This window comes from Desmodus rotundus, chromosome 9, assembly GCF_022682495.2.
Source record: "Desmodus rotundus isolate HL8 chromosome 9, HLdesRot8A.1, whole genome shotgun sequence".
NCBI lineage: Eukaryota > Metazoa > Chordata > Mammalia > Chiroptera > Phyllostomidae > Desmodus > Desmodus rotundus.
In genome coordinates, this window is record NC_071395.1 from 31690812 (window position 1) to 31716943 (window position 26132).

At 37.0% G+C, this 26132-nt stretch overlaps 1 protein-coding gene and 1 long non-coding RNA gene across 2 annotated transcripts in view; one reads left to right on the forward strand and one right to left on the reverse strand.

Moving 5' to 3' along the window:
• The window catches only part of GALNTL6 (polypeptide N-acetylgalactosaminyltransferase like 6), an 850890-nt gene that overhangs the window by 761610 nt on the left and 63148 nt on the right, over positions 1-26132 (forward strand). The window contains exons 8-9 of the mRNA XM_024569059.3: positions 2821-2938; positions 18884-18991. Coding sequence (XP_024424827.2) covers positions 2821-2938; positions 18884-18991 — 226 coding nt within the window. The remainder of the gene's footprint in view (positions 1-2820; positions 2939-18883; positions 18992-26132) is intronic.
• LOC128779329 (uncharacterized) overlaps positions 1-26132 on the reverse strand; it is a 66916-nt gene that overhangs the window by 5873 nt on the left and 34911 nt on the right. The gene's annotated exons all lie outside the window — the stretch shown is intronic.

Consider the following 26132-nt stretch of genomic DNA (forward strand, 5'->3'; position numbering starts at 1 on the left):
TGTGGTTTATCCATGAACACAGAATACTACTCAGCAATTAAAAAGAATGAACTAGTAACACATGCTAAAACACTGATGAATTTCAATGATGTCAAATATAAGAAACCAGACCCCCTAAAAGAGTACATACTGTAAGATTCCATTCATATAAAAATATAGAAAATGTAAACTAATCTATAGTGACAGAAAGCAGATCAGCAGTTACCTAAAGGAAGGGAATGAAGAGAGGGCCAGGAGGGCGGGATTATAATAAGGAAACTTGGGGGTGGTGAATATGTTCTTTTTCTTAAAAATGGTAGCGGCTAAACAAGGGTATACATACTGAAGTCAGAACTTACCAAATTATACACTTTAAAATATGTGCAATTCATTGTATGTCGACTGTTTCAATTACACTGTTTAAAAGATCAGTGAACAAATATGAGTAAATACGTACATAAATCAAAAGTTTGTTTCTATCAGTCATTCACATTAATCAATATAGGAAACACTAATTTATTTGGGCCTTCTTAAAAACATCAATGAAGGTAAAGAGGATCCATTTGAATTTATTTTATTTTGTCTAAAATTAGCCTAAAATATACTACATGGCTTGTTTTTTTATAAACTCATTAAGAAAACAAGATATTATATTTCCAAAAATTACTTACAATAAAAAAATTCACTATAGGACTTTCTCTTTCCCAATATCTATATTAATTCTATAGCTATCATAATTCTAGTTTTGAGATTCATTCTGCACAGTAAAATGTTGATGCGCTTTGGACTTATTTGTTTACACGATCGATATATTTGTATGACTTAAGATCTTTCTGTTCGTGGTTCGGGTCAGACAGGATTGAGAATTTCTGACCACTTAGGCCCAAACCCTACCGAAGCAAAGTTATACTGTGATAACATGTTCATTGTGAGCTGTACCCAATACATGCTACAATCCGAATTGGTTCCAGCTACAGTTGTAATTCACCTTTAAAATTCAGTGCATGGCAAATAGAAAAAGATTAGGCTGCTTCAGAGAGGGATAAAGTAAGGTACATTTGGTTGTACGCTGTTTTTTTTTTTTTTTTAAACTAAAACTCTGCCTGACATTTTTTTTTATCCTGCTCAGTTTCCCAGGGGAAAAATCAATCCCTCTTCCTGCCATGTAATCTTTCCATCTACATAAAGTCTGAATATTAAAAAAGATTCTTAAACTGAAGTAGGCCAAGTGCCATCTTAACATATAAAGTCATTGAAATATATAATACACTTAAATTCAGGTTTATATTGCTTAAGTGCCTCATTTAATGTTATCAAGAACAAGTCTTCAGGTCTGTAAATTGATATCTAATATGTTTATACATATTTTTATTACTTTTTAAATTTTTATTGTTGTTCAATTACAGTTACTTGCATTTTCTCCCCATCCCTCCACCTCACCCCAGCCAAATCCATCTCCTTCCCCCACCTCCACCCTCTCCCTTGATTTTGTCCATGTGTCCTTTATGGTAGTTCCTGAAAACCCCTCCCCCCACTATCCCCTCCTCACTCCCCTCTGGTTATTGTTAGATTGTTCTTAACTTCAATGTCTCTGGTTATATTTTGTTTGCTTTTTTTCTTCTGTTGATTATGTTCCAGTTAAAGGTGAGATCATATGGCATTTGTCCCTCACCACCTGGCTTATTTTAAAACATGTATCTTCAATATTTAATGCCTGTACTCTTATTTGTAAATATCCTTTGTTTCAAAAACTTTTTCAAACACTGTGTTGACCGTGTGTGTGTTTATAGATCGGCTTTTTGTACATAGGGTGTTCTCTAATTGTTTTATATCCAAACTGATGTAGTTGCCTCTCTTCACCCCCAAACACTGAAAGAGAAACAGTGTGGTAATGAGCTCGAAGGCTTTGAACTCAGAGGTTCTGGGCCCCAAGGCCACCACACACTGACTTCAACCTTGGGCACTGTTTTTAACCTCCTTCTGCCTGTTTCTTCAAACAGTACGTAAGGATGATATTCACAGGGTTGCTGTGAGGATTAATCAAGGGAATAGAATAAAGCTCTTCGCCAAGAGCCCAGCTCATGGTGAGCTCTCAAAAAACAAGAACTACATTTGAACTAAAAGTTCTTAGAGTTAGGCCCAATTATTTTAAATTATTTTATTATATAGCAATATGTATACAATGCATCCTAGCAGAAATGGAATATTGAACAAAATTATTTTTTTTTACCAAAAGAAGTATCTCTTAGAAAGGTAGAGAAAGCCTAAAAAAATAATATAATTCAACTGAAAAGACCTCGTTTAAATTCCAGCTTTGGCATATTAATTAACTAATTCTGGTTGGTTGTTATAGTCCAGCTGTCCATCTGATAGTCTGCAAAATGGACATGACCTACAAATGACAGATGCTTGGTGAATGTGTACTGAGTGATGTAATCAAAGATACTGTCTACAGCAGCAATTTCTAAACTTTTATCTGTCTGACAGGATAATATCCCTTTCACTTTGAGGAAAAACCATAAAACTGAGTGATATTTCTCAATATATCAGTCACTAATAATCAGGTATGTCTCTCTAAAGATAAACCTAGGGTGCAAGTGTGCCTCTACAGGGCATTAGTGGCGTTACAACCTGAACTGCCAAGTTTAAAGCTCGTGAGAATTCCAAGAACAACTACAGACCGTATGAGAACCTTACAACTACTTAACCGAAAACCGGTGCTAAAAAACTCCATGCAGTTGACCACTGAAAAAATCTTGAATTTGCTTCCTTTTTTTTCAAACAAAACACCATTGCCCTTGATGTTCACCGTCCTTTAAAGATTATTTTATTCATTTCCAGGTCTCCTGTTATGGCTGGAGGTCTCTTTGCTGTGAATCGAAAATGGTTTTGGGAGTTAGGTGGCTATGATCCAGGTTTAGAAATCTGGGGAGGAGAACAGTATGAAATCTCTTTTAAGGTAAGCCACCAAGACCCTCTTCACGCTATGTCTACAGAATTTTGACGAGCCTGATGGAATGTTGTTATTTTGTTTTGTGAGATGACAGGATGAAAATAGACCTGTCGCCTTCCCAAGTCAGCTTTCGGGTGAGAGAAACTACTTCCTTCTGATGTTTCAGTGAGACGTAGCCACGCAATTAAAAAAATTACATAATAGAAATAATTCAAGATCCTACTTGCAGGGGGGAAACTTGGTTTGCCCTTAGACCCACTGCTTCCTGACAAGTGTGTTCTTTCTGAAGCGCTTAGAAAATATAAGTAGAAGAATGAAGATGAAAGAAATCAAATTTATTGGAGCTTTTGCCCTTTCTATTTGTTCTAGAAATAGCATTGTACATTTTTATCATAACCAGTTATTCCAAAATTTCAATAACAGAAGAGTATTTTAAATGATGAATCACAAATGAAAGCTATTTTTATGTAATTGCAAAATAAGCAAACACTTTTAATCATTTTTATCTGCAATTGCTCAGGTCTCTACTTGCTTTGACCATAAACACTCAGTAAAATTGTGTACTTGATCACATATATGTTTGTGGTAGAATATCAAATTTTAGGGTTTTATTGAAATAACTTTACCACAACATGCGAAGACTGTATAAACAGAGCAAAATAAACTGTGCAAAAGATTGTACTCCCAACCTACAAAAGATTTTTTTTCCCTAAAAGCAGTCTCAAACCAGAAAAAAAACACATTTTTTTACATTATCATTGTTCCTATTTATGTAGAAGAAACATTGAGTCTTACAAGATTTACCATATAGAAATCTCTTACTAAGTACAATAAATCAGGTTTCCCTAATTATTTCCATTGTGAAATCAAATCAATTCTTGCTGGGCAAAAAAAAAATGTATTCTGAATGTACTATAAGTCAAACTTAGGAATCTAGGTAAACTTTTTGAATTGATATATAAAAATGATAAAAAATGATTTTTATAGAATTGTAACAGCTATACTCAATGTGTTAACAGAAATGATATGCTGTCCCCAAAGTGTCACAAAATAAATATCCACAAAGGGTGGCTCAGGAAGCATGATTGAAGCTTCAAGACATCTAGAATTTTCCATCTCACTATGCTGCTGATAATCCTTGAAATACCATTTATCAAATTAGTGCTTTCTTTTACCATCTTCCAGACACATCTAATGTCACATATAAGCTACTGTTTTTCTTAACCTTTTTATAAATACATGGTTTCAAATCCTTGCACTTACCAGTGTCATTTGGGTTTCTCTGTTATAGATGCACAGTTGTCACATTATATATGACAGGAGGTAATAATAATAGAGTAATAATTTTAGAAATAGCATCTACTACCTTTACCTGTGGTATGAATGAGATGCTGAGGTGTTTTATACGCATTGTCTAATTTGGAATCACTACTCTGAGACGTAGTTATTATTCTATTTACTGATGAAGAAACAGATTTTAAGTTTTAAAGATTTTAGATTAAATTATTTTTAACTTTTAAAGATTGAATAAACTACCCAGTGCCACTTAGGGATTAAAATGCTCCATTTCTGCTTACTTGCAGAGATGCAGGAACCTGAAATTCTCTGACACCCAAGTCATGTCTACCAACGCCCTTCTAAAATTCACTGATCTCTACCTAATTGTTCCTCTCATTGACCAGAAGCAAGTGTCTCCATTGTAGTCTAATAGCAAAGCAATAAACTTCCTGCTGCCCCTGGCAAAATACCGCTGGTCAGCAGGTACGGCCTAAAGCTGGGTGCCAAGTTTACAATAATGCCTTCAACTGGAAGCATGAACAATAAAAATAGCATTGCTGTATTTGCACTATCATCAGAATTCAAGGGATTCTTTTTATTTTCACAGCTCAGGAAAATTTTTTCTTAAATTTTCTTAATTCATGAATTCTTTAAGTTTAAAATATTATTAAGAACATTTCTATTAAGCTGGAGATGCCTGGTTTTGAATAATGAACTGAATGGTGGATAAAATTGCTATTGAACGGCACGAGAGTTTGCAGAATATGCATTTGTATTTGAAATCATAAAGGGATTCTCTGAACCAACATAAACGTGCATCTCTCACTTCTCTGTCACTCGTATCTGTCGCATCTCTTCTGGGTGACCTGAGATTTTATTACCCCATTTTCAATATTTTAGTTATCTGTCATTCTGACAGATATAATTGGAATGCAGCGCTGTCGACTTTGTCTAGAAACCATGGCAACAGCGCTGGGAGTTCAGGACTAAATTGCCCTAGGTTGTTTGGTTGGAAAGACAGCTTCTTCGGTGACAGCTATGTCATTTCATACGGGGTCCCATTTTAGACATATCCCTTCATTCTTCTCACTATTGTGTGATGACCTTGGGGTTCCTGTCCCTCCTTATTAGCATTTGCAACATGAGGAGGACAAACTTAAACAGGCTTAGTAGAACTTTCACTGAAGTAAGAAGAATTTTCTCTGTGTGAAAAGAATCAAAAGAATTATATACAATATCTGGGTTAAGTGATATTACATGATACCATTTAAAATAAAAGAGAAAAATCAAATGTCTGCATTTTTGGACATATGCCATAAATTGCGATTAATTTTACGGTATAAAACACTTCAAGATATACACTGGTCAGCACTTAAGCTTTGGGACACATGTATGGGTAACTGTGAGTTCACTCGTGTATCTCACACCATAATATAGAAAGTATTTGAAGGCTAGAACTTAAAAGCTCTAACTCAAAAGATTTCTATCTAGGGTCATTATCAGACATCTTTGCTAGTCGTTTACTTTTCAACCAAAGAATCATTGCACCACGATTGATGACAAGATTCCATTGCCGTGTAAAAGTATTTGCAGAAAGCTCTGCTTTATATAAAGGGCTTAGTTTGGGTTCAAACAGTATTTGGTTAAAAGTGCTCCTCAATTCTTTTTCTCTCTAAAAATCTTCCCTTCCTTTTTCTAACATCTAATTAGATGAGTAAATTTAATGCCATACCATAAAAGCCAACACAGTGTAATTTTCAAGGGTCAGTTAAGGAAAAGATCTCTCCAGAAAATGATCTATCTGCACCATGCCCAGTTGTTAGTATGGTTCAATGTGAATCTGAAGTCCTAGACGGCCCAGAATTGCCCAGCTGTCCTCCAAATGTTGCTAAGTCGGCCAGCAACTGTTTGGGAGTAGAAAGGAGCATTTAGTCAGTCAGTCAACAAGCTTTTATTGCGCATCTAATTTGTGTCAGGCATTGGTCCAGGTACTCAATTTGGAAGGGCACCGGGAAACAAAAAGGAAACCAATGCAGACCACACAGTGTGGCATAAAAGAGACAACCCACATCTTCAAGTACTGTGTACCATTTAAGTTGCTGAAATCATGTTAAAATCATTGAGTCTCTGATTTTCCAGAGTGTGTTTTCATATCCATTCTCCAAAGATCGAAGTCTAAATGTTAGCATTGTCAAAAGATCTGTCCTTCGATTGCTGAAAGCTCTTCTCAGAAAATAAAAGTGAGGAAAAAACACTAATCAGGCACCACAAAATTTAGAATGAAGCCCATGGACTGACTGACTCTATTGCACAGAATTCTCTGGCACAGAACATAAAGTTTAGGTCTGGGTAGAAGAGCCTTAAATTTGGTTTGGGTTGCCCTTCTTCAGCCCCAGGACCTTATCAGTATGGTTCCAAATGATCCAATATTTCTTGGGCCATTTTATAGTCTAGGAAGAGTTCTTGGTCACCAACCTTAGCTGTAGAGAATTGTTCTTGGCTCCAGATGAGATTAATGTGGGACCAGATGTCCTAGAGTGAGTCTACCAAACCTGGCAGCTCCACACAGCCTATTTCAAAAACCACTCTTAGTGAATTATAACACATCACAATCACCTTTGTTTTGTGCCGTTGTCCTTCCCATGCATTGAGCTTAATGTTCAGACATTTAAGGAAACTTTGACTTATGTCTCACAATCTTTCAGTGCTTCAGTCATTAGGTCATTCAACAGACATTTATTTGACTACAATGTGCCAATTCTGGGCTAAGCTCTTGAGATTCAAAGATAAATGTAAGAAAATTCTCACGGTGAAGGAGCTTACTCTCAAGTAGCAGCTTGAGAATTAATTTGCCACCATTACATGTCCTCAGTATTGTTTGGAATATATTTTGTTTCCATACACAAAGTAATAACTTGGGATATATACAGTAGCCTCTTTGTTACACTCCCTTTCTCTACTCTTTCTCTTCTCTCAATCTATCTCCACATTTCATCCATTTATTCCCTGCGTTGCTTTATTCTCTCCTCCTACAAGTTCACAGTTGCTCCTAATGACCACACAGATCAAATGAACAGACTGAATCATACACCATGAAACTTTCCATCAATTACCTCCCTCACCTACCTGTCTCAATCTACACTGCAAACCAATTTAAACAGTGTCTCCCTTTACATCCCAGAACATAGGAATTTATACTTTGATTCCTGTGTTTAGCTATTGCAGTGATTTTAACTAACCAGTCAGACTTTGTTCTATTGCTGAGAAATTTGTTTATCCTCTCTACAAATCTTAATCAGCAACCTTCACCATGAGTCCATGAACCATGCAAGCAAGATTCTGCACAAAAAAAGCAGAGGGAGCCCCGTAGAAGCCATTGGATCAAGTAAAATTGAGATGAATATTTCACCCATTAGAAATAAAGAGCAATTCAAGCCAAAATCTACATTAAGAATTTCCTCTAAAGTAAAACAGGCAAATGTACTTTTAGTCACCAATTTTCTAATGCAGGAGAGTCCCTCTATGTGAGGGTCCACCAGCTTCACTAAAGTCGGGGAGCATAAACCACACCCATACTGCATTCTCTGTGAGTTCTGGTTTGGGTTCTTTTAAATCAGAATAAGAACCTATCTTAATGCAGTAATAGAATCCTTCTGAATTTTTAATGATTTTTACCTAAACTTTTATTGTTACTTTGCCCACATCTAATTTGACAGCAATTTTTTAACAACTCAAACCTTTCTAACTACTTAGTTTTGACATGACCAAAAATTCCTCCTCTTTTTATAACCGTATTTCATCAGTTTAAGTGGTGTTTAATTAAATTACATAATTACCATTTTTTAAAAACTAGCATAATCACATTTGGAAAGAAATGAACTCACTGCCTTTGAAGTAATCATGTAACTTAACTATTGTGGACAAAAAATTCCAACTGTCTCTAACATAGCCTGTATTCAGCAAGGGTTCACCATAATGTGAACGCAATTCAATATGTTTACAGAAGGAATAGAGAGTAATGGTTAATACATTAAATTGGTTGAACAGAGATCGGTCCTCGCTGTCAAAAACCTTCTGTCTAGGGAGAGACAGGAAAACCTCAGAGGCAGTTCACTGGTATGTTGTCAAGGAGGCAAATTTCCCCCTCATTCAGGATCAGGTCTAGGTGTGGCTGCCCCTCCTGGGCTTCATCCCTACCCAGGGGTCCCAGTTGCCTGACCTTTGTCAGCAGGCTGACAGGTAGGTGCCCATGGGTTTTGAATGGCCAGCGTCTAGCGTGATGAGTCTGGGGGCAGTCAGCTGTGGTGTCTCTTCCCCTCTGCACCCTGGTCCTACAGACCATTTCCCTTCCTCACTGTTGAGTTGTTGCATCTTTTCCCTTCCCCCAGGCCCAATCTTGTGTAGTCTCTAAAGTGAAAAAAAGAAATCAGTGCTAAAATAAGTCCCTGGGTTTCTTTGAATATTTGCTTCTACTTTGGTGTGGCTGGAAAAGAAAATGCTTCTGGAGTAAAAATAGAAGATGGAAAACATGTTGAGCATAACAAAATGAATGTTTCAAGTTATAGTCCTGCCACACACAATTAAGCCTGTATAGCTTAAAGGGACTCAAGTAAATCTGCGATTTTATTACACAGATTGTTTTCTATCCACTTATGAATTATAATTTCTACTCCTTTATGACTTATAAAATCTTTACATGAAGCTGTGTCCCAAAGTTCTGGGCATTCTCTTCTTCCTCTGGTGGTAATAATATTATCTAGTCCCTTAACAAGAACAAGTAATGAGTTAGCACTTAAAGACCATTGAATTTAATTTCTTATCTCACGCAACACTAATGCAAGGTAAAAATATAATTTCTATTTTATAAGTAAAAGGCTTTTTACTTCCTTAATATCAAAGTGACAATTAGAATTCAGGTTTGCTCTCAAAACCATTAGCCTAATTTCCCTTAGCTGGAAAAATAGAGGGGTTTTTTTCCCCTTGGTGAAAAAGTGACTACTGTCACTTTCACGAAACTACTTTAAAAAGGACATGTAGTTTCTTCCTATCTGATTTTTATTAAATATGAAGGCTGACAACTCTTGTTATGATTTAATGTAAAATTTAAATTGTACTATCTTCAAAATGCACTGATTATTCAAAAAGAATTGAATATACACAACAGGGACTAATCATTGAATACAGAATGTTCAGTTCCTAATCAAATGAGAAAAGATTCATCAATCTAGGATTGTCATTGCTCAGGAAACCAAATATTCTAGAGCTTATCCTCACTGTGGAGCTTCTCAAGAACAAACTTGGATTTTATTTATTGTGACTTGGAAAACCAAAACTAGTAAGCCCACAAAATTAGTTAAATTCAAAGTTTTCCTATAAGGTACATGGCCATCAAGAAAGAGGAACAACAACAACAATAAAACCAAACCCGGAATCTTTGACAAATTACTGTAGATCTCACCCCCCATCCACAATATATAAAGAAGGTTATCAATGCAGTGAAGGTAAATTCAGATGATGTCACAACAAGGGATGGGAAGACGGAACAATCCCAGCTACAACTTTCACTTGAAGTCAGCATATCTCCATTTCCAAGTAATTGGCACAACCTAAGTGGAAAAACCACAATCACATGTTTGAAATAATAGCAACATGTGCTATTGCTGATGGCCAGAGCTTCCCTGGATTGAGTTTAGTACACAAGAGAAGCAGCAAATGGGAGGTTGGGGACAGTTCCAAAAGAGGTATTGCCCAGACCAGCCATATGTGCAGGAAGCAGCCTATTAGTGAGGCAGATTAGAGGGAAGATACTCAATATCAAAAGCAGCCTTGCAACAGCCAATCCTTACTGGATGCAGATAAATAAAAGGCTGAACTGATTCAATTATACACAAATTTTGTGTCATGGGGTGAATAATTGGAAGAATAATTCAATCTATTCAAAGGTGAATAATAATAATTTTTTAAAGGAAGTAGCACAGAAAAATACTACAAGAAACAAGAAGAATGGACCAGGAAAAATGAAGAAAACTCACCAAAACAATGTTGCTACATATGGCTAGAAATTTTTTGAAAATATAAATAAAGTCATTGAGTCTATAAAATAATATGAAATGCTGAACTTTATGAGATTAGGCAAAACATCAAAAGACAAGGCAAGTCGGTAAAAAAGATAGTGCAGCAGTCAGGATACAATGAAGAAGAAACAGATACTGCCCCTGAAGCCAAGGTCATACTAGAAGCAGCACAAAGGAGAGTATCCCATCTCCTTTGCACCTCTAATGTCAGAAAAGAAAGAAACCTTTCGAATTGGTCATAAAACTAGCATAATATTAATAGCAAATTCTGGCCAAGATAGCACAAGATTTCAAAAATACAGACATATTTTACTTGTAAATACTAAGATTAAAAAAATAATAAAAGATTACACAGTTGAACAACTTTTCAAAGACTAATACACCAAAATAAGTGCAGCTGCCATGGATATGTTTCAGTATTGAACTATGTAACATAACATATTAATGTAATTCACCTTAATAATACATTTGAAGCCACGGTTGGTGTAGCTCAGTGGATTGAGCGTGGGCTGCAAACCAAAGGGTCACCAGTTGGATTCCCAGTCAGGGCACATGGCTGGGTTGCAGGTGTGGCCCCAGTACAGGGCGCGTGAGAGGCAACCACACATTGATGTTTCTCTCCTTCTCTCTCTAAAAATAAATAAATAAAATCTTTTAAAAATAATAATAATACATTTGAAAGGTTACAGTCACCTCCATAGGTAATATAAAGGCATTTTGGTAAACTGCAATTTGTTTTGAACAGAATATTTAATACTTATCATGATTAAAATATTACTATGCTCCTGGCTGGTGTGGCTCAGTGGATTGAGCACCAGCATGCAAACCAAACGGTCACTGGTTTGATTCCCAGTCAGGGCACATACCTGGGTGGCAGGCTAGGTCCCCAATGGGGCACATGAGAGGCAACCACACATTGATGTTTCTCTCCCTCTCTTTCTCCTTCCCCTCCCCTCTGTCTAAAAATAAATAAATAAAATCTTTTAAAAAATTAATTAAATTAAATTAAATATTGCTATGCATTTGTATAGTGGCTATCAACTCAAAAACCAGCTAGCTTAATAAGAAAAGTATGATTTTTCCATGAAATTACTATTTAATATTATTCTGGAGGTAATAGGTAATTTAATTACTCAAAAGGCAATATAAGATATAAACACTGGAAAGGAGGAGGAAAAGTTTCCATTAATTGCAAATAATATCACCATATACCTACCTGTATAATACAGAGAAACTACTATAAACAATAAGGAATTGAGTAAGTTGCCTGGGTAAAATGTTTGTGTGGGTGTGGGGTGGTAGGGGGGTAAATATGTAGAAAGTAATAGCCACAAACAACAACCCCAAAAGAAGACACCATTTACAATAGTAGGGAAAAAAAACAACTAGGAATAAACTTAAGAAATATCCTAGACCTCATGAAGAGCAGTTATAATGCTACTGAGGGACACACAAAAAGGCATGAAAATTCATAAAGAAGATAATTCTCCCTAAGCATCCTCATAAATTTAATGCAATCCCAATAGTGGTAACATGAAATTTGGAGTGAGTGGGAGCCAGACAAAGTGCTTCTAGTTCATAAGGCAAAACAGATAAACAGAATAACAAGCTTTAATTCATAAGCATTTCCCACCTTCTCCATAGTTGTCTGAAAATACAAAAACCTCACAGAGTGTTTAATTCACACTTCTAAAATAGTTTATTTGCCTCCCAAAAAGACAGCTCAACCTCATTTTACAAGTAGACTCTTTTTCCCTTTCACCATCTCTCTATAAACTATCATGATAGTTTATACAAATGGTTTCATTAGAAATAAATTCAGCCTTATAAAATGTGCTCATTAGCAATCCTTTTTATGCCAAGAATGGTTCTAAAATATTTTATATACCTTCTCATTGCTTTTCTGAGACAGCTTTATTAGAGACCCCTTCTAACTTTCGAGCATGCACAGTACCTCCAAGGGTAGTTGAATTTGTATCTGAAATGTGACGGGAGCCTTTTTATGGCACCCCATTCATATACACAAGGAAATATCTGAAGTTGTTCCTATGGGTTCTTTCCCCTGCAATATTTAGCCTAGGTGACATAAAAATAACCATTTTAATTCAACATGCCCAGAATTGATCTTCCAAAGAAAATATTAAAATGACTCTAAACTCATTCAGAAACTTAAAGATAAACAGAAACAGCTGCTAAATGTCTCACCAGCCAGTCTGAGATTCATTTCAATTACCCAACAAAAGGTACCTCAGGTGTAACAGAGCATTTTCAAGTTAAATTTTATGTCCGTTAGACATAAGCCTAGCGGCAAGTCTGAATCCCTCCCAGTAGTTACTTCCTTTATGTCTGATGACATTTTCCTAATTCCCTGTTTAATTTTATGGGAGTTTTTATAGATAGTTGTAAAGTGAGCAAGATATAACAATTTATGCAGCATTCAGTATCTGTATTAAGGTCAATGTGACTTCCTATTGAAATCTTTTTTCCAATATTGAGATTGTTTTCAAATTTTTATATTTTTCTAGTTGCTATTTTTTCTTACAAGAAAAATGAAATATAATGCAATTATTCTAATGCTTCTGGTGTGTAAATTTATATAAAGCAAGTCAGCTTGCCCCCATCTCAAAATTGTATAGAAAGTTACAAAAAAAAAAAAAACCCTCCATACAATCCTCAAGCCCTTCACCCATATCTCAATGACAATACCATAGAAAGCCTCGGAGTATATACACACATCAACTGTAGCGGTCTAAGGATTTGATTTTCACATTCTATGTCAAGGTCAACAACCCACAATAGACAAGGCCCACAACTCCCTCCTGCTCCTCAAACTGTGAGAGCAACAGTTGAGGATACAATCCTTACCTCCCCCACCCCACGCCCACATACATTCACAAACTTGCCTGTTGTCATAAGACCTGACCCCTCTCATAGAGGTCAACACGTGAATATACAATAACCACTCCATATAGCCCCCAACATACCAGAAACTGAAAGTTGTCCACTAACGGCGTCCATGCGGCCACCGTTCTTGAGCACCTATTATGTGCCATGTTTGAGTGCTATGCGCATTACAACCACCTTGTGAAGGAGACACATTTCTACACCTTTTCAGAAGATGAAAGTGAGATGTCAAAAAAAAAAAAAAGAAAAGAAAAAGAAAGAAAGAAAATGAGATGCATAAAAGGCAGTAACTTTCCCAATTCAAACCCTGGTCCAAAGTGTTCTTTCCATTATTCTACAACATGAAAGTGTACCAACTTCTCAAGATAAAAAATAAATGTAAATGCCATTATGAACCTTTAAAAGTGCTCCCATTTCTTTATTTGGATGAAGTTTCTTTGTACTGAATATTGCTAAAAATATTAATAATTGACTATCAACTGGAGCTTCAAAAACCCTTCACTTCCCTAGTTTTTGTCATAATGGTATTCAGCTGAGTAGTTTTGACTGCTGTGCTTATTTCAAAGCGCACTTTTGTGCTCCTAGACAGTCAAACCCTCACTGTTCAAAAAAAGAGGGTTTTTTTAATGTGGATTCTTTGGCTTACTGGAAGATAGAAACCCGATTGCCTAACATAGAGGAAAGGGGAAATTGCACAGGAACTCACATGCACAACTGTGAAAAAGTCAGGGAAGTGAGTGAGGCTCAGGGAGGCCTGGAAACAGGCCCCAGATGCTACCAGGACCCTTTCTCTGTGTGTCTTCCCCTGCCTCTCTCTGAGTCCCCTTCACTCCCCTGACAGACTCGCCTTCCACCCTCAGGCTTTTATTTCCTGCTTTACCCACAGAAAGGTCATTTTGATCTGATGAAACTACAAAGGAAGACTTCATTAGACTGGCCTGAGTCATGTTCCTGGCTCCTGCCAGTAGGAAGGGGGTATGATTGACAGCCCTACTCAGGAGCAAAGGAGAATCCCATTTGCGGATTTCCCTAAAGAATGGAAGTGTGGTTCCATTACAGAAAGCCAATTTTTTAAAGCTTTTATTTTTTTTTAAATTTTGTTGTTGACTCTATTATAAATGTCCCTATTTTCCCCCCTTTTGCCTGCCTGCACGCATTCCCCACCCACCCTTCCCACTGTTGTCTGCATCTATGAATTATGCATATGTGTTCTTTGGCTAATCCCTTCACCTTCTCTCATAAACAAAAGGGTTTTTTTTAATTATTTATTTTTAGCAGATGGTGAATCCAGAAATTTAAGCAATTAGATACAAAATCTGGAGACATATGGAAATAATGGTAAAAAGCAAACACTTTTCCTCTAATGCACCTTCTAAACTGTAGAATAATGAAGGAAAATGAGGGAGTATATCCTTAACTATAGTATTTTACCTAAAGAAGTACTATTAAAATGTTTAAATGCATTCTTCCCTTCCCAAGATTTAATGTTCCAAATAAACCAAAAAGTGATGTATTGTTTTTCTGTTCTGGGCTCCACACTAATCACTGTTTCAGAATCACTGTTTTTAAGGCTGCTTAGAGTTGCTGCAATATAAACACTGCATCGTAAAAGTAGTGATCATCTGAGCAACATCCTCTGAAGCCCTGCTATTCCCCACCCAGACCTCTTGAAGCTCCTTAAATGCAAAATAGATTGGGCATGATATCTTCTATACTGACATAAAACAGCATTTCTTACTTTGGAAAAAAATCCCATGCAAATAGCTTAAGAAACCAGAGCTTTTCCCTGAGATTAGAAACTATCATATCTTCAATAAAGACTGTAGGTACATTGCCCAATGTCTGTGTTTAGTATTCGCCAATCAACAAATAGAAAAGGAAGTCAGGAAAGGTCAAAATAAACTTTTCTATTTTTTTCTCCTGAAAAGAAAACTAGTCTTATGTTTTTCAAAGTAGGGTGATGAGAACTAAGTGCAGGATGAGATGGTATTTGGGGCAAAAGGACTTGGAGCTCGGACTTGAAGGAGATGGGGAAGTTTGCCATGTGTCTGGAAGAGAATCCCAGATAGAGGGAACAGTCAGTACAAATGCCCTGAGGTGGGGGAATAACTGGCATGTTGGAAGAACAGAAAAGATCACATAATAGCTTAAGCAGAGAAAAGAGTATAAAGTAGGAAATAAAATTAGAGACAGCAGATTTTGCAAATGAATACATTAATAATTTTTTTTGAGAATTTAGATTGTTTACATATAGTATATTGTGTTTCATCTTATACCTGATAATAATGTTTCCTTATTACCCTCCTGACAATCAATTTCCTACTGAGCATAATTTCATATTCTGTGTGACCGGGATAATTGTATGATTCCATTCAATTTAACATTCTCTATGTCTAAATTCCAGTGTATGGCTGATAATGAAAGTGATTTAAAAAATAAAGCAAAGCATTCAATTATTTAGTCAATTTGAACTACATTATGGAAAAAAATTCTTTGTGCTCAATCATGGATAAGATAACATTGCTTTAAAATATTTATGTTGTCAAAATAAGACACATTATTTATAAATCTAAGACATTTCTCCAAGAACGGAATATTTAAGTACAACAATGCCATAGACATTTTTTAGAATATAATCACATTATACTGACAAGAAATCTTTTAAAAATATGAAGCACATCTTTTAGAATAAATATAGGATTTGATAAACGCCACAATAGATGTGTTTTCCAAAGGAACAAGGTTCCCACATTATTACCTACACATGCCTCTCTAGTGCAGCGATTTTCAACCTTTTTCATCTCATGGCACACATAAACTAATTAGTAATATTCTGCAGGACACACACAAATATATTTTTTGCCTATTGACAAAAAAGTAGGTATATTTTGATTCATTCACACCAGACAACTCTTGTGTTGGCTGTTGTCACTTTTTTATTTGATGATCTAAGGGAAAAGAAGTCAGTGCCCTAACTAAACAGTCAAGTATTGCGTGTTTTAAAAATTCTTGTGGAACACCATTTGAAAGTTGCTGCTCTAATGTGTCAGGATGAAATAGGCATTGTTATTGTAAGACTGAAAAAAATAAAGATATGCATGCTGATATCTGTGGTATAGAAACCAGAACAACTCTACAGTTAGGAACAATTGATTTGGTGTGCTTATGGTGAAAAGCAAGTTGGCCCTGAGGTTGTAAGAAGCACCATTACATTCATTGGAAGGGCCATAAAATGCTTACATAAGTGGTAATATAAGTATAGTTGAAACAAGAGGTGATCATATCAGCTACTCAGCAAATTTTTATTGAATATCTCTAGCAGCTGAAGATATAATAATGAATAAAATAGTCATGGAAATTATAGCCTAGTGAGGGGAGAAAAACACCACACAAATCACTACGCAAACACAAATAAATTGCTTTATTGCAATTGTCCTAAGTCTCCACTTCAAAGAAAGCTCCATGTGCTCAGAACTTTGAAGTGGTCATACATCACAGGTCCAGCATGGTGAACAAGGCCAAGCAAAGCACCCACTGTTTATTTGTTGACTCAGTGAATTATGTGAAAAAGAAGTATGTGATGACAGAAGAGTAGAAAGTAGAAGTCCTAACCAAATCTAGGGGCTCAGTTGTGATGGTGAAGCTGAAATCTGGAAAATAAAGAGGAAAAAGGAGAGGAAAGAAGGGTAGGGGAAAATAGGGATGGGAGAATTTCTTTAGAGAGAAAAATTTATAGCAGCCAGCCTTGGGGAGAGAAATTTAGTGCCTTGTAAGGAATTAAAAATAGCCCAGGAAGGGCAGCGGGTAGGGACAGGAGAGGGTAATTGAGAGACATATAATCAAAGGCCAGATAACAGACAGCCTTGGAAACTTTTATGGAGGAGTTGAAACTTTACCCTAACAGCAATAGAAAACCCCCAAAGGATTTTAAATGGAGGCATGAATACTCAGATTTGTGTTTTAAGTGATCATAATGACAATATGAAGTAACGAATGCTGGGATTCTACAGTTCTTTTAACACTGAATTTAGCATTAAAAAAATCTGGACATGAGTTCCTGAGTTTGACTTGTATATAAAGAAAAACTTCTGATGGGAATAATTTTAAGAACTAGGAGTACGTAGTCTATAGAAGACATGAATTTTGATTCATTGGAGATTGTGGTAGGCTTCATATCACACATGCTTCTGATGTTTTGATCCAAAACATTAATAAATACCCCATCAAGTTAAAATTGATACCATGAGTAGTCCTGAACTCATTTAGAGCAACTGGGTATTGTTTTAACAATGGAATTGCCTTCCCCTTGGACTTCATTCACTCTAATTACTATTTGTTCACCAGTGCTACATGGGGTGTCATTTCTCTTAACAAAAGAAATTGGAAGCAACTATAAATTAAGCTGTAAACATTTCTCTTTCTTCCTTTCAGTGTTATACTTTAAAACAATCTATGCATCTGTATTAGTCAGGGTTCTCCAGAGAAACAGAGCCAACAAGATGTGTACACAAAGAGAGAGAGATTTATTTTAGTTAATCAGCTCACACGATTGAGAAGTGTTTGTAAGTCCAAAACCTGTAAGGTAGACCCAGCAGGTTGAAGACTCAAAGAAAAGCTACAGCTCCAATCCAGGCAGACAGCTAACAGAATTCCTTCTTGTTTTGGGAGGGTTAGTATTTTTTTATTAAGTCCCTGAACTAATTAGATGAGATCCATCCCCATTATGTAGGGTAATCTGCTTTACTCAAACTCCACCAATTTAAATGTTAATCGTATTCAAAAAAAAAACAAAACACCCTTATAGAAACATCAAGAATAATGTTTGACCAAATACCTAGATACTATAGTGAGGCTGACACATAAAACTAACCATTATAGTAGCTAACTCTTTTTAATCTTTTTCTTAAAATGAAAATAGCTAAAAATCTAGCCTATATGAAGCCTGGACTTTTGTTTTGATAATTTGTCCTTCTATACCAAGCAGTCTGTTATATATAAAACCATGATTAAGTGTGTGTCTAAGTAGGTGGTCATGATAAAATATAACCAATTAATTTTTGTTACTATATATAAGTACAGCATTTTAACACATACCCCGAGTGTAATATTTCCTGTGTCCACATTACTAAGCAATTATTTTCTCTGCCTAAGAAAAAATCAATGGTGGGGGAAATTAGAACACAACTATGATTTTTAAGATGAGCTTTACTGAAAATTTCAGAATCTAGATGTAACTTCAAGTATGGATACATCTGTGTTCCTTAATTTATTCATCTATTTTAGAAATTCCATTTTTTATCATTTAAATTTTTTTAATTGACATTTAAATTCTAATGTTAGTTCTTCAAATGATTTCACAAGAGTGTCAGAACAAATATCTATAGAAATAAGATGTCTAGGCATTAAATTACAGTTCAATGTAATACTTATGATAAAATTCTACTGGAATAAAAATAATGCCGAGATGTCTGTGGCAATTAGATTTTTATGCTAGTATTTTGGTTCTATACTTTTATGAATCTGGGTTTTTTTAAATATGGTTTTCTTTCTTGTTTACCCACTTATAATAAACAGAAATTATTCATTTTGAGACTTGAAGAGATTTTTAAGATGTTTTTGAATCTTACTGATAATTCCTTTTTTGTATGAAATTTTCTGGGGTCTTTTTTCATACATTTAAACTTCCTCTCTTTAGGTTTGGATGTGTGGAGGAGAAATGTTCGATGTTCCATGTTCTAGAGTTGGCCATATCTACAGGAAGTACGTCCCATATAAAGTTCCATCGGGAACCAGCCTGGCAAGAGTGAGTAACTGGGGATCTGGGCAAACTGGGCTTCATCAGGCTTTTTGCTGGCAGAGGAAGGAGCCTCACACGTGGTATAATTTAAGACACAGTCTGACAGAAACACCTCACTGAAATAAAATTTCCACCACTTGCCATTCCATTTCCAGGCTTTAGTGTATAGATTTTCTGTGTTTCTCAGCACTTCATTGTCAATCCTTAAGGACATATTAGCTATTATGCTAATTCTTGTTGTTAATCGTTTCACAGCACTTTCACGTACAGTTTATTTAATCATCACGATTACTTTCTGAGGTTGGTATTCTTATCTTTATGTGGTAGATGAGAAAACTGAGGCTTAACGAAGTGCTTTGTTCCTACTCACATGAAGGATAAATAACAGAGGAGGAGTTTAAGCTCAGGCCTTTGGAGGGAAGGTCCAGTACTTGCTCCTCCCACCTGGATCAGAACAGGAGACATCACAAGTCATGGGGAGAAAGGGGTGATAGGAGATGGGGAAAGGTGAATGCCCAGCTCTGCCTTCTCACTTGCGACTAGGACCAGCTCCGCCTAAAGTTTGATCCCAGCCTCAAACCTCCAAAATTGGCCAAGTCCAACTTTCTTGTTCAGGTATTGTTTTGAAGTCCTTTGTCTTAGATCAAAGGCAAGGATGATTTTCCCTTCAGCCTTTCGGACTGTTTCCATACATGTCTGGGAGGACATAGTCACACGGCCTTCTGAAAACAATCCTGACCATTTCTGTGGTGCTTTCTTCGTAGCTGCATTAGTTTTACTCACCACAGTATGCACCTGTTACTGCTCAGATGCCAAATCTGCTGAAAGGGTGTTTCCCACACCCCCTTTGCACAATGCTGCCCTAGGAATCAAATCCTGAATTATTCATCTTGGTTCCTTTACTAGTTAGGCTACAATGCATAAATATCTGAGTCTTTTATATAAAGCTCAATAAACTCACATAACAAGCTTTTTAAAAATATATACTAGTTCATCAGGATTCATTAGAATATCAACCACACAAAGGCAGAGGCTTTTCTCTGTTTTTTTGCTACAGCAGTTCCCCCCCCCTTATCCATGGTTGCATTTTCCAATGTTTCAGTTACTCATGGTCAACCATAGTTGGAAAACATTAAATGGAAAATTCCAGAAACAAACAATTTATAAGTTTTAAATTGTGCATCGTCTTAAGTACAGTGATGAAATCTAGTGCAGTCCATTTTGTCTACACTGTATATGCTAACCCCTCCACCCTCACCCAACTCCCTCCCACCCTCAACACGCCACCCTGGGTTACTCACTCACAGCTGCCATGGTTACCAGGTCTGTGTTACAGCATCACAGTGCCTGTGTTCAAGTAGCCATCGGTTTACTCAATAATAGCACCAAACTGCACTTTGGATGTGCCTAAGAAAAGCCATAGAGTATATGTACATACAGGACAAAGCATAATATATATAAGGGTACCACTGTCCTGTACCCCCAGCACGTAGAACAAGGCTTGGTAGGCACTCAACAGATGGTTGTTGACAGAATTTACTAATCAGGAAAATGACAGCTGGAAAATGTTCCTTTGTAACACGGATGGTGTGTGCTTGGCTTATAGTCAAAAGTAGAGTAAAATTGAGGGGCTGGGGGGTGGGGGGAGTTGTGCTGATCCAAAGGGCTTATTTTCAAACAATAAAACTGTTCATATATTTTTGAGAAAGAAATTAAGTACTTTTTCAAGGACTGTCAAATATAGGGAAGCCAAGGCTGACACATAAAATTTCCTGCAAAAAGTGAGCATTCATTCAAATAAAGAAGTCCATAATTCTGAATTTTAATCTTTTCCACTTAAATTTTACTTCAGGACTCGTTTTTTTTTCTAAACAGCTAGAGCAATTAGGAAGTCACAAATATTGAAGCTCAGCTGTCACTCTAAGGAAACTTTTATGATTTTTTCAAATTAAAAAGTATGTGAAAATTGCAAACAATTCTGATATTTTGTAGGAGAATCTCAACTACCATTTATACCCCACATGATTACTAAATCATCAAAAATGATGAGAGGCTTTAAAGATACTTCAAATGCAGGGCCTCGTCTACTCAATATATAGTTCATCTTTCCAGCCTCATTAGGAAATGTAGGCAAAGATGAAGAATTAACTCTAAAAGATTATTTTCTTATTTTACAAAGCTTGTTTAATTCTTCAAAACGGTGCACTTTTCATTTATGCACCTGTGTAAATTGAGGATTCCAGCAGAATTCCAAAACAGGCAAACACACACACACGTGTATGTGTGTTTGAACAGCTGACAGTCCTCTAAACAACATACCGGTATGTATCATAAAAAAAATTCAAATAATTAGTTGTTCATTACCTTTTATTTACCTAGCATTACAGTCTGATTGGAAGAGAAGATATTCACACATGAAACCATTAGAGAACAATACAAGACAATAAATAATTGTTCAACTGTACAAGAGCTGATGAATGGAAAGGGGACCTTCAACAAGGTTCATATAATAGTGGTTCCCCAACTCATGACCCATGACCAGAGCCAATTCCTAGCCCCATTTCATCCAGCCCCAGGGAACTCAAAAAAATATAAATCATAAAGCTAAATCTATTCCATTTAATAACATCTTTTTTAATGTGAAGATTATAGGTTTTTTCTGTTTTATGAAAGAACACAAGATAGGAGATTTTTATTAATGTTCCATTATTTGGCAAAAATGAAAATCAACATCCTTATGTCAATTCCCACAAAACACAAAAATCTGAGAGGTAACTTATAATTCACCTTCATCTGGGGACCAGAGTACTCACCATCATGAATAAAACTACCTGTTTACTGAGTCAGCTGGGGGCCAGTGTCAGTACTGGGCCCAGTCATGGTATCTTATCACCAGGAACAAACAGCCAGTCCCCTGGACTGTCCCCTTCCTTGGGATGGACTGACTGCCCTCCGTCACAGAAAAGTCAGCAGCTACTCAGTAAATGGCCTTTACATTGAGCCTTTTGCTGAGTGACACTTTTCAAAACCAGAGGTAGCTGAGTGACAAGTGGGTGGAAGCTTATTTAAAGAGACCCTTCATTTCACAGGTTGTGACATGAACCAAGAATTCTGCCAAAAGAACAGCAATTACATCTCACAGACTCCTCTGTGAATCCCATTGTATGGGGACAATTAAAGCCATTGGACTGGAGACAGGTGGCTCTACCAGCAGGGACATGACAGAGATGCTGAGCAGTCACCCCATGGCTAACCATACCAGCTAATTGTAGTAGCTAATAGCGTCCCCATGGGAGCAACTTGGCCCATGGGAGTGACTCCAGGAGGGTCTTGTATCAGCAGAGGACAGCCCTACACACTGAGTGAGGCAGCCCTGGGAGCTCACACAGCTGTCCTCCCTGGCTCCAAGGGGAGGGAGGACTACGCAGGAGACAATACTGGACCCATCTTCACCCTAAGAGTGTAAGGGACACCAGAGAATGCAAATCAGGGGACTGTGTTTTGCCACTGACAATGTGGTATTGATAACATTTAATTTTCTAAAATTTCATCTTGCATTTTATGGCAACTGTTATCCAAGTTTCAGGATAAGAGCTATAAAACCGAAGAAGTCAAACCCCTTAGAATTCAGTTGTACAGGATGACCTAGAGTACTTGAAAATGTACTCACTTTAAAAGGGAGAGAGGTTAAATGTTAAGCAAGTAGATCTGGGATTGTAAACTGAGGCCTGGCTGTCCCAGGCTCAACCCACCTGCCGTATTGTTCTGTACAGGAAAGCTTGGAATAAACAGGAGCAGCTGGGGTAGTCAGGGCAGGGGCTCCAGCATAAGCCATGCCCCAGGTAGGAAGGAGAAGGCACAGAGAGTGACAAAGGGTTGTGTTTGGGACCACTGGAGTTAAACTGGCCCACGTGTTGGAGACCCATCTGGGGGAACCCTGTGTGCAGACCAAGGAGCACATCTTTTGCTAATAGAATATAGTGAGGGACTCATGGCTTTTGAACAGGAAGTACAAGGATAAAAATAGAGAGGGTAAAGTGGGAAGATCAACCAACAAGTAAATACTAAATGGGTAAAAGACTAAATCAAGTAACATTCTGAATGCAAGAAACATTTGTAAACAAAACTTCCTAGAACATTTTTATTGACTAGTCATATTTTGCAAGGAGAAAGACGTCAAATGTGACTATGAGGTTCTCATGGCCGTGTCTGAGTCCATAGTAGCAGGACGAATACAGGGGTGTGAGGAAGGGAGAGGGGAAGGAAGACTCAGAGACTGGTTTTGGATAAAGTGGACTACAAGTGACAGCTCTACGTGGCGTCAGGGAGAGCCAGATCTGGGGGATGCGTGCAGACCTCCTGTCTAGAATTTGAGAGCCCGCAAAAAAAGCGATTTTACCACATTTTCTTTACCAATAAATTTCATTTCTGAAGAAAATATTTATTATGCCAAGCACTGTGGTAGGCCCTGGAAATATAAATGATGAACAGAATAATAAACACAAGCCTTAACTTCTTATAACTAAAGACTGACTAGGACAGAAAGGTCGAGTCCAGCATTCTCTGTGTGACAATGCAGACATCGTGAGCTTGAGAGACGGGTTAAACAAAAACAATCCAGCTCACCATGGAATTAGATCTGTGTCTCATCTAGCTGACTTACTTATAAAGTATTTTATACGGCTTATAACATTCTCATTGAGATTATGATTTAAGAGCCAGTACATCATAGCTAACATAGAGCATTTTTAATATGTGCAGTAATATCTGTTCTATTTACCAGACTGTATTTAATGATCCTATAAGCTGCAGTGTGATCTGTACACAAGTTGCAAATGGTTTTGACTTTATATAATTACTTAGGGTTTCTTGGCAGGAAGCAATGATCTTTGAAGATTTCCTACGGTTATTGTACTCTGTGGAGGCCAAGGTTAAATCTGAGGTCTGAGGGAGAACGGTGGTTTTGCCTCTGTCAGCTGTGAGCTTACTTCTTCCAAAGTGCCTTTCTTCGTGTCATATTCCTGGTGGCATCCAGCCCTATTGGTTCCATGGGTTAGCTCAGAGTCTTGACATTGGTGGGAGTGGAAGGAGGTGTAGAAAGGGGTAGAAGAGGAGGAAGAGGAAGAGGGGTATTTCAATGTCAAAGTCAGACCACTCCAAGTTCATGAATGAGTACTTCCTCATTACTCACAGTGGAATCAGCTCGCCCTGCCTCATGTAGCTGAAATGGAAGAACACACTCTCTGACATATGCAGCTCTCCCTTGTTTATGTCAGAAAAATACATCAGTTGAGGAAAAGCCTTAATAAGACCAAAATGACTAGTTTGATATCGGGAAATAAAATCAACAACAAGGCTATAAAATGCAGTGATGGATGGTAAATCTACATCCTACAAATTGACCTTTCTCCCTTGATGATTGTAAATCAGTTTCCTTCCATAAAACTGCCCAGCAAATAAGAGCTGTAGCACAACAACCTTAGCCATCAACAGCAGGCAGCACTTCTTTCTGCTGCTCTTAAAACTATAGAGTTCAGATGCTTTATTGGAAACTACCATTGAGTTGAGGGACACAGTGGCCTATCACAGACTTCCTCCCCTAAAGCAGAAAATGATGAATTCGCAAAAGACTCAGTCTGCCTAAATGGCTAGAACTTCTGTACAGAAGCAATTCCTCTAAAAACAATTACTATTTCTAATTATTTCTTATAATGTGAGGAAAAGGCTATGAAAGCAACTTTGCTCCATTCTTCCAGGTTCTTTTGGCCAGTCTAACAAGTGAGTCTACATGACAGAGTAACAGGAGAAAATAACCAAATTTAATTACACATGTGCATATGGAACCCCACATGCATGAGAGAGTCCAAGACCCCACCTACGTGAGTGGTTCAGTGTCAGAAAGGGAAAGTAAGGTATAGATTCTGAGCTGAGGCACCTTGGAGGGGCTTCAGAGGAGAGGAAGGTCATTTTTAGGATGAAAAGAAGAGCAGACGTTCAGTAATTTGAAGTTTTTCCGCCCTACTGATTGGTCACAGAAGGTTATTTCTAGTGATAATTCATTATGGGTAGGGCCCCTGATTTAAATCCTTCAAGGAAGAGGTAAAAATTTCTCAGGAGCTTACAGAGTCTCAATTGCCTTCAGCTCAAAATAATTCACATGCCAAAGTCGTACATCTTGGGGAGGCCTATTCTGAACCCCTTCAAGAGAAATAAGACTGTTCAATACTGTGACAAGAATGAAAGATGATTCACATACTGCAATCATGTGGTTGTTTCTCTCCCCTCTTGGCCACATCTTAAAATATAATATTGTCTAATTAGATGGAACTTTTTCCTTAAGAAATACAAACATCTTCCATAAATTATATTTTGTTATTCTTCATGAGAGCCTCCCTAAAATTAATTTTATTATGTGACAATAATGATTAATAAATCATTCAGATATGAGTCCATTGCATGCTATAAAGATCAAGTTTATCTCTAACCTCATCAAAGGCTCAGGCTGGAGAAATTCTTCAATAGATGTATATCAAGTGCCTACTATGTGTCAAACAGAAATATATAGAGCAGCGATTTTTAACTAGTGTGTCACAAGAACTTTTACAACATGCAATACCTGACTATGTAGTCAGGGGCACTGACCTCTTTTCCTTTAAATTATCAAGTTAAAAAAATTACAACAGCCAACTTAACAGCCATATGGTGTGAATGAATCAAAATTATACCTATATTTTTTGTCAGAGGACAAAAAAAAATTTTTTTGGCTGTTTCACAGAATTCTAGTGATTAGTTTACATGTGCCATGAGATGAAAAAGATGGAAAATTGCAGGCAGAGAGCATGTTATACACCCTTAACCAATAACATTGGGCCTTTCTAATTAGATCAAGCCATCCCTTTGTAATGGAGCGTCACCTCACCACCCAAGGATATTCCCCCCACTAGAGAGGTCTTGGTACACAGCATTGGCAAAGCACGTGTGCTCACCCTGTAATGATTTCCCTTTTTTGAATACTGGGCATTTTATGTTTGTTTTGCATGTGAGCAAAATAAGGCAAAGTCAAATTGTTCTCGCTGCCAAGGGGTCTAGAGAGAGGCGATGAAAAAACATGAAACACAAATTTATTTCCCAATGTTTGACCCTCATT